This window comes from Penaeus monodon, chromosome 10 (assembly GCF_015228065.2).
Source record: "Penaeus monodon isolate SGIC_2016 chromosome 10, NSTDA_Pmon_1, whole genome shotgun sequence".
NCBI classification, from domain to species: Eukaryota; Metazoa; Arthropoda; class Malacostraca; order Decapoda; family Penaeidae; genus Penaeus; species Penaeus monodon.
Genome location: NC_051395.1, coordinates 35813226 through 35823225, shown reverse-complemented (window position 1 = coordinate 35823225; position 10000 = coordinate 35813226). Strand labels below are relative to the sequence as shown.

At 43.7% G+C, this 10000-nt stretch overlaps 2 protein-coding genes across 2 annotated transcripts in view; both read right to left on the bottom strand.

Annotated features, from left to right (window-relative positions):
• Window positions 1–2210: 2210 nt before the first annotated feature.
• Window positions 2211–7252, bottom strand: LOC119577618 (uncharacterized protein K02A2.6-like). The gene is made up of 3 exons (XM_037925190.1): window positions 6641–7252; window positions 2741–2777; window positions 2211–2266 (listed from the first exon to the last, which is right to left on the bottom strand). Exons 1-3 carry the CDS (start codon window positions 7250–7252, stop codon window positions 2211–2213), a joined length of 705 nt encoding a protein of 234 aa, XP_037781118.1.
• A 9-nt stretch (window positions 7253–7261) lies between these two features.
• LOC119577617 overlaps window positions 7262–10000 on the bottom strand; it is a 3302-nt gene continuing 563 nt past the window's right edge. Inside the window, exons 3-7 of the mRNA XM_037925189.1 lie at window positions 9417–9605; window positions 8758–9293; window positions 8477–8577; window positions 7957–8302; window positions 7262–7816 (exon numbers count right to left, since the gene is read on the bottom strand). Coding sequence (XP_037781117.1) covers window positions 7262–7816; window positions 7957–8302; window positions 8477–8577; window positions 8758–9293; window positions 9417–9605 — 1727 coding nt within the window. The remainder of the gene's footprint in view (window positions 7817–7956; window positions 8303–8476; window positions 8578–8757; window positions 9294–9416; window positions 9606–10000) is intronic.

Below are 10000 nucleotides of genomic sequence, written 5' to 3'. Positions count from 1 at the left end.
GATCTGTTAAGAAAGAACAGCAGTAACAAACTTAATTGGAATCAACAACAAATTGAGAGTTTCAATTCTCTAAAGCAGGCTCTCTTGTCTAACCCAGTACTTTGTTTGCCAGATATGACTAAAGTCTTTTATCTTCGTACAGATGCCAGCAACACTGGGGTAGGAGCAGTACTCTTACAAGAAATGAACAATTGTAAGATGCCCATTGCATATGCAAGCAGGAAACTACTTGACCGTGAGGTAAACTATGCCACTATCGAAAGGGAATGTCTGGCTATTGTATGGGCTATAGATAAATTCAGAGTTTACCTGTATGGCAAGGAGTTTATCCTACAAACAGACCAAAAGCCACTATCTTATCTCTTCAGCATGAAAAATTCAAATGGTAGATTAATGCGATGGGCTTTGGCATTACAATGCTATTCTTTTTCTATTGAATATATTAGGGGTAAAGATAATGTAGGCACGGACTTGTTAAGTCGCTGTCCTGTATAACTGTGTAAATAGGGAAACACCAACTGTATTAGTTAAAATCTCTTGATTATTAACTTAAATAGGGGACATTGTCGGCGGATTCATCTTACCGCAACAATTGTTACGTGTGTAATTGGCCTTACGCAAACGAGCATGCGTAGCCAGAGGTTTTCGGTGCGTAAAATGCCTGAGGGTAAGTCGAAGGTGACGTCACACCTAGAGTAAAGGGATAGGCCTCACTCTCATTGCACCCACCGCACTCGTAAGTTGCCTCCTCCAGAGGAAATGCTTTTTCTTTGTAAATATTTGAAATAACTCTGAAATGTTTTATTCTGATTTTACCCTTTTGTTGTTTCTCAGCCTTTTTTGTTGGTTGTCTATTCCGACCTTTAACCCCTTCTTAAAATAGAATATTTCAAGACCTCTTCTAGGGAGAAACCCTGGAACCTTGAAGCTGGAACTTGTGGATTAATTAAAGCTATTACGTTATTTGTACTTGTATCTGTTTTTTTTTTTTTTTGTACATTTGTTATTAACCATACATATATACTTTCCATATATGCTGTGTAAAATAAACCTTTTTATTTTCATTTCACTTTGTTTTACCCCAAGACATTTATTGCCACAAGTAAATCGAATCTTTTAGAATCTTTTCAAAACATCTTGAGAGAATTCTTTTTTTTTTTAAGAAAAGAACCTACTACATATATATAGATAGATAGATAGATATAGATATACATGTGTATATTTTTTATTATATATATATAAACATCTTCATTATCATCATCCTCTTCCTTACACTTTTATTTCTCCGTTCCTTCCTCTTCCTAATCCTCCTTCCTCTTCTATCTCTGAATTCCCCCATTCCCCTCCTCCTCCTCTTCCTTCCATTTCTATGTCTCTGTTCTCTCTCTATAGCATATACATAAGTCTATTTCTGTTACCAGTGGACCACGTGGCTGTTTGCCACATGGCTCCAAGTCCCAAATAGGAACCATTCACTCAGCGAGGGCATAGATAACGATTGTTATCTGATCTCGCTTTACCCTTCAGTTCGTGTCTAACGCGCAGCGCGGTAAGGTCGGCCTAGCCTCCCCCACTGGGCGGGCTGACCCAACACGTGACACAGCGGGCGCTTTTACCCTTTAGACAAATCGTAGCATCGTCGTAGCGTGTGTTTTGAGTTCCTGTCAGCCACTGTACTAGAGTATGCATAGTCTTTTACAAACTGGTGGCAGGGCGGGCGCTGCGTCCTTCCGGCACGAACACCACCTCCAAGGAAGAAAATCCACTCAACCACTACAAGACATGTTGAAGAAAAAAAAACATGTAAGTACACGTTTGGGCCCACTTTCTATTATTTCTTTTCCCTTCCTTCTCCCATAAATGTGTTAAGCTATTGTTTTCTTTTGTTGGGTAAAAAGTGCTAAATGACAGCAAATGGCATTTCCGTGTGATCAAGTATGTGGTCAATAATCATGAATATCGTTATTTAGTTAAATAATTATTTATTTAAATTTCTCTCGTTTTTAGAGATTTATGTTGTTTCACCTGCAACAAATTTACCGTGTTCGTGATTTTATCTTATCACGAATATCATTTCATTTTATCTCGTTCCTCCCCTCGCCCTGACCTGACCCCACTTTCTCTTTCGCTTGTGGTCAGGGGAAAACGAGGGAAGGGTCAAGACATGACCGCTTGGTTCCCTGTAATTTGGCTGTTGTTTTGTTGATGCCTTAGGGATTAACCGTAACATTGTTACATTGCTTTTTGGTGACACGTTCTATCGGTGCTAGAACAGAGAGTGTAACACAATTTTATTACAATGTATTATATTGAATATATATCTGCTGATATTACTCCTGGGTTGTGTAAACGCCTAATAGATCTGCGCTCCAACGTTCGACAGTAGGTTCAGATAAAACCGAAGTTATTTGTTCGATCGGCAACTTTGAGCCGGTGTGACCCGCAGTTACATCTGTTAATTAATGTAGGACTAGGGTTTAAGCTAGAATAATTATTTGCTTATTAATCACACCTCTCTCACCCTCTTGAAGTCACTAGCATGTTTTGGGTAATTCCCAAGCGATCGTGTGATTCGTAGGTAAATATCCATAAGGAATGTCGCGTGCGCCCATCACAGATACGCAGTAAAGAACAGGTTATTTATAGATTTCCCTGGCTCGAGTCGCTTCGGTCAATATACGGCATTTTGGGTATAGGATCCCCCGTCAATGAAGTCTAACATGCATAGCTAGACATGTACCTTGGCAGTTCAGATTGCTGACTCCGAGAAGATTTGCCTGTTAAATAGCTTGCAAATAGTTTTTCATGTCACCATTCATTCATGCGTACATTCTGTCGCATATCATTATATGATGAATTCAGTGTGGTAGTTGAAATAATTTTATATAGCTAGCATTGCTAATTTACTTCAGTTTTCTAATAGTGAATGTTAATATTCGTGTTTGTGATTCATTCTCTGTGTGAGGTCACTCTTGCTTTCCCTCTCATTCACGCTAGCTGTCACTCACACACGCATACACACATACACTCACCTCACTCATCCACGCAGGACAAAAGACACTGAAACCTTTTCATTAATAGGGTTGGCTGCTGTCTTAGTGCCAGTGTAAAGATTTATGATGTATCTCTTTAGCCCACAATTTTGTCAGTCGTTACGAGTGACTAGTACGTGATGTACAATTTACATTTATTTTTTCTCTGTGTGACAACAATGGTTCAAGTAAATCCTTACGGTTTGCCGTTGTCGTTTCCCTTATCTACTCTCATATCTATCAGAGACAGTTTGTAGTTCAAGCCAGGTCCATGCGGATCACTACTGACATCTCCCTCTTCTATTTCCTTCTTTATCTTTGTGAAAATAAAACACAAAATAAAAAAAAGACAAAAAAAAAATAAAAACGAACATTAAAAACCGCAAATTTATATATATAACCGGCTAGTGGTACTTAACACCCCTTCTTCTCTGTTGCCTTTCTTTTTCTCTTGCTATCTGGCCCTTACGTGTATGACCTGGTTCCCCGACTATATATTGCAGTCGGACCGACGATAGCCGACACAGCACCGTAGGAGGACCCAGCTGCAGAACCGGTCACTTTAGGATGCTGTGGGAAGGACGTCATCGGATGATCGCCATAGGCCTGCGGACCAGGATGTTCGTCAGAGCAGGTGTTAAGCCACCCCATGATGTAGTGGACGGACGCTGCCTGTCGAGACGCCCGTAAATCCAGCGATGAACCAGGAACTTGCCAGTGCAGGTACCGGTCGCCCCAGGATGCTGTGGATGGGCGACGCCTGGCAAACACCCGCAGAGCCAGTCAACTCCAGAAGCTCGTCAGCGCAGGTATCGGCTGCCCCGAGATGCCGCCCCTGCCCCGACACCCATAGATCCATATGAAGATTACAAGGACGTGTGGACGCGTGTTGGATCTGGACGAGATCTGTGAGGACATGTGGACAAGGACGCCGCCGAGTTAGGCCGAGGACGTCGAGGACGTATAGATTACACCGAGGACCAGGAAGAAGAGGACGACAGGGACGAGCAGCCACAAAGATGCACCAGGACAATGCACGCAAGATCGAGATAACCAGCCAAATTAGGTCACCCTTGAGGCAAATCAAAAGCGCCTTGAGGGCGAGGCACGAGTAGATGGCCGAGCAATATAGCATATACATAAGTCTATTTCTGTTACCAGTGGACCACGTGGCTGTTTGCCACGTGGCTCTAAGTCCCAAATAGGAACCATTCACTCAGCGAGGGCGTAGATGACGATTGTTATCTGATCTCGCTTGACCCTTCAGTTCGTCGCCAGCGACCAGCATGGTAAGGTCGGCCTAGCCCTCCCCCTCCAGGTAGGCTGATCTGACCCGTGAAACTTGACCCGTCATTACCCATATTTATAGACATTGTCTCGTGTGTTCCCATACTGTGTGTCAACTCTTAGAAATAAAGAGTCACGCCGTTATACCAGTATCACTACTCTTGCAAAGCCATTATAGCAGGATTCTATACCCGTTATACTCTCTCTCTCTCTTTATCTATCTATGTACCTATGTATCTATCTATCTATCGATTTATTTATCCATTTATCTATCTATCTATATGCATCTATCTACCTATCAATCTACCTATCTATCTATCTATCTATCTATTTATATATATAGATATAGATATGTATATATAGATATATATATATATATATATATATATATATATATATATATATATATATAGATATATATATGTTTGTATACTGAACTACAACAACTACTAGATAAAGTTAGAGAAGCAAGCGAAAAGGCTGGCTTATTTCTTAATGCCAAGAAAACTAAGATCATGAAGATTCAAAGATAAACCCGGCATGAACAATGATGAACATGTTACAATCAATGGAATGATTGTGGAAAATGTGAAAGAGTTCACTTATCTTGGAGCTGTTTTAACTAATACATATGATGATTCACCGGAGATAAAAAGAAGAATTACCATTGCCAAAACCGCCACAATTGCTCTCAATAACATCTGGAAAGACCGAAGCATTACCTTACGGACAAAGCTGAGGTTATTGAACTCATTAGTTTTCCAATTGCATCATATGGTTCTGAGTGTTGGGTGTTGAAGTATATAGACAAGAAAAAGATCATATTTTTGAAATGTGGTGTTACAGACGAGTACTGCGTTTAGCTGGACAGAGAGAAGACGAATGATGAAGTGCTGGAAAAATAAATTGTAAAGACCGACTGTTGGACATCTTGAGCAAGAGGAAATTGAAGTTTGTTGGTCATGTAATGAGAAGTAAAAGTATTGAGAAAAACTTGCTGACAGGGATGGTGATAGGAAACAGAGGAAGAGGCAAGCCGAGGACGGGACTGAGCAGCAGTATCAGAGATATTTGCGGGCTGTCGATGGTATAGGTGGAAAGAAAAGCGTAAGATCGAGTTTAGTGGCGAAGGATGGTGGAGAGGTCCACGGCTGCTCAAACATGAGCATACCGTTATTGATTGATACTCACTGTGTCGTGTTCGTATATATGTTTGTTTGGTGTTTCTCTACGATGCTTGAGGGGGAAGAATACACCAATTAAAACTAAAGTAGGTTCATCGGAGATCAGCTCTGACAAAAATAAAAGAGAGTTCTTCATAGTCCTGTGCACCACGTGTCAGTTTCTGCCCGAGAGTGCTACTGCCAGACGTGTGACTACAGACACAAAATAAAATATTGTACTCTACAAATTATACAGAGAATCTCACTCTTTTACATAGGCGATATGCTACACAGCAATATAAACTAAACATAATCTTCTATATTTCACATGGTGTAACATATCACACAAAAGGCAGTATATATATAATATAATCATATAATTATCACAATATAGGTACGATAATATTGTCATCATATCCTGTATATGGCGGCATCACAATATGGCACTCACAACTCACATAAGTATCACAACTCACTTCATTATCACAACCCACATCTCCCTCCCCCCTTTACGTTTACTAGCGGGAGTCTTGAATGGACTTCGATTTGATACGTTCCGAACGTCGAGGTTCAACAGGCACAGATGGGGTGGAAGATCCAGGTGCATCATCTGACAGCTGTTCTTCCACATCAGTTGAATGTCCAATCATGAGCTGTGTAGGGCGCAGGAAGCGTCGATTGCGCCACAGTATACGGCCACTTGGAAGCCTGATGTGATAATCACGAGATTTGCCAATACCCATGACAGTGCCAACCTTATCCCAACGCTTGGATGTGGGATCCTGGATTCGCACATGCGCCCCAACTGTTAAATTTGGAAAGTGAATGGGCGCGAGTGTCATAGCGGGTCTTCACGTCCTTGGCTCATACTGCAGCACGACGGTCGCAGTCTTCAGCCTTGGTCTGCCACTCCTTCATGAAAGCACTAGAGTAGGCAGGCACACAGGAGCGAAGGGGCATACCAAACAGAACTTGAGCAGGAGAATGACCAGTGAAATTTGGGGCATTACACAATTCCAGTAAGCCTCTGTCGAACTCCTCACAGTCAATATTCCCGTTTGGTGCTGTCTTCATGATCAGATACTTGACTTTCTTCACAGCAGCCTCTGCATGCCCATTGGACTGTGGGTAATGGGGATTTGACATGACATGACGCACTCCCCATCGCTGAAGAAATGTAGCAAATTCTCGGCTGGAGAACTGGGGTCCACCGTCGGTGCGCAGGCGAACGGGGACACCAAGATCACGGAACATGTGCCGAAGGATTCTAATCGTTGAAGCACTTGTTGCATTATTTCCACACAGGATGACAACAGGCCATCCAGAAAGTCTGTCAACATACACCAAAAAGTGTTTTCCAGCAACACTGAAAAAGTCAGCTGATACAGACATGAATGGTCTTGTGGGTTTGTCTTCTAACAGCAACGGCTCCTGTTGCTGGCTAGGCTGTAGGTGCTGGCATGGTTCACAGGCATGAACGGTATTTACTATGTCTGCATTAATGCCTGGCCAAAAGACTGTCTGCTGTGCACGACGCTTTGTAGCTTCTACACCGGAGTGGCAATCATGCAGGCGAGCCAGGGTGCTACGGCGTAAAGAAGCAGGGACAACCACTCTAGGTCCATACAGCACCAAGTCACTATCGTTGTACAACTCATTGCGAATTTTCCAGTACGGACGCAGGGTACTTGGCAGGTTGTAGCGGTCATTGGGGAGCCCTGACTTTACATGTTGAAGCAATTCTTCATAGGCATCCTTAGATGCAGCCATACGCAATTCTTACATGAAGAGATCCTCTTGCTTGTCTATAGCGTCTGATGCATGAAAAGATTTGACAGCATGCAAAGCCGCAATCTTGACAGAAGTGTCCATCTCAGTATTGAAGGTACCATCTTCCACCGTTGGGTGACTCACAGGTGACCGGGAGAGGGCATCAGGAATGCACAACTCCTTACCTGCACGCCACATTGCAGTAAAAATGTAGGGTGCGATTTTATCCTTCATGCGCTGGAGGCGAGGATTTTCAATAGCATCCAGAGAATAATGGTTCAAAATAGGAACCAATGGACGGTGATCTGTCATCAAACTGAAGAGCTGAAGTCCACGAAGATAGAACTTGCACTTGCTGATAGCCCAAACGACAGCTTGCATTTCCAATTCGATGGTCGCATACCGTGTTTCTGTGTCCGTCAAGAAACGAAATCCACATTGCACCATCTTGTATCTTCCAGCACCGTAGTCCTGCAGCAACACATAGCCGAGGCCATAGAGTCTAGAGGCGTCGGTCTGCAGAATGGTAGGAAGAGCTGGATCAAACGTCGCGAGTATGGGTGGCTTTGACAAAGCTTGTTTAGTGTCAATAAAGCTTTGGTGTGGTCCGCTGTCTAAGTAAAAGCTCTTCTTGGACACATCAGTGGGCGGAGCGGCGCTGCAGTGGTCGAAATCTTGGGTGTAAACTCAGCCAGTTTATTTACCAAGCCCATAAATGACCGAAGATCTGTTAAGTTCGCAGGGGTAGGAAACTCTGTGATGGCCCTCACCTTCTCTGGGTCTGCTTCAATACCATATCTTGATAGTTTGTACCCACAGAAGCTGGCCTCAGATGCAGCCACAATGAACTCTGCATTAAGTGTTGTCCCGTGCTGATGACACCTTGACAGGACTTCATTTACACGTTGAAGGTGTGAGATGTAGTCCTCATCATGTAGGAGAATGTCATCCACAACTTTGATGCAGTTCGTTACTCCCTGAAGTGCCCTGTCACCTCGGAGACAAAAGGCGTCTCCTGTTGCAGCAAAACCCATGGGGCCACGACAATACCTGAAACGTCCATAAGGAGTGATAAATGTAGTCAGGTGTTGATCGTCCTCATGCAGGAGTAGTTGCCAATAACCACAAAGAGCATCCACAGTTGTGAAGAATTTTGACCGTGGACTGATACTTCTGATGGCTGTAAATGCGGTCGGAGAAGGGTGGGCAGGGCGAGAGACTTGCCTGTTGAGTTTTGACAGGTCTGTGGTAATAAGAACACCACCATTCACTTTTGGGACAACAACCATTGGATGACACCAATCTGATGGTTCATCCTCTACTGGCTTCAAGATGCCTTGGGTCACTAATGACTCAAGCTCCTTCTTCGTTGGTTCCTGAAAAGCCAAAGGAATCATTCTTGGGGTGTGAATCGCGAAGGGCATCGCATTATCCCGCAGATGAATTCTCATGGGTGGGCCAATCATCGTCTTGAGTGGCCCTGACTGCAAGTCGTCCTTCTTCACCAAGACGTCTGCATACTGATGCAGAAAATACTTCCTTGCTTCTTCAGGTGACTTCAACTGGTCCAGCGGTAAAGGCAGCAACTGAGAGGGGTTCAATACTGGCGTACTATCCGGACCATGGACTCGATTGGTCATGTGCACATCCGACATTTGCCTGAGGAAATAGTCCGGAACAATCCCCAAATCCTTGCACTCCTTCCAAGAGAGCAGCGGGGTCGTAAGCGAAGGCTGTACATCAATCCAACATGTAGTCGAACGGTCGCCATAGGTGATAGTTCCACAAAATGATCCAGCCACTGGTGGCATCTGTGACCCATTTGCATTGTAGTACACTGTCTCTGCTGGTGGTGCCAAGTCTTCTTTCGAAAGTCCAAGACTACTAAGATGCTTGAGTCCAATGACAGTTGTGTCTGCACCTGTGTCAGGGATGATGGCAAGACTACCCGATGAATCATTATGCCGAATAGATACGCAGACTTTAGGGGAAGGCTGAGGTTTAGGTCGTGCAGTAGAAGTGACATTCCTGGCATGTGACACTGAAGGGGATACAGAACTTACTACTTTCAAGTTCTAGTTTGTGTCCTCTTCTTTTGCCTTCTTAGCCTTCCGTTTCTTTGGACAGCAGTTATCATAGTGTCCCTGCCGATTGCAGACCTTACATCTGGCATTCCTGGCAGGACACTTTGCAGTAGAATGCCAATGGCCTATCTTGCCACAAGCACGACATGTGGAAGTATATGCTCTGCATAGACCTTTTTCATGTTGACGACCACAGCAGTTGCAGACTTTACTAGGCAAAGGTGAGCTTGGTCTCATCTTAGACTTCTGCTTCAGGGCAGCCTTTTTATCTCTTTTATATTGAGAAACAGCGCGTGATGAAACTGTGTCCCTCAAAGCAGATGATGCTGTCTTTGATGATTCATGAGACCTGCATTTCTCCAAAACATCTTGCAATGTCGCCGAACAGTCCATCTGAATGAGCTTCTGGGTAAGTTCCTCATCACGTATACCCATTAGTATGCCGTGTTTCATCCACTGCTCACAGCATGTATGGTCCTGAGCCTTGCAAAGATCTATCTCCTGTGACAAGATTTTCAGCCGTATCCAAAAGTCATCGAAGCACTCGCCGTCTGCTTGCTTGCACTCGGAGAAGGCCTTCCGTCGCAGCGCCTCATTACTGGTATTTTTTATATGCTCCTCGAGCTTTGTCAGTACATCATCTACTGAGCATGTTGGGTCTGCG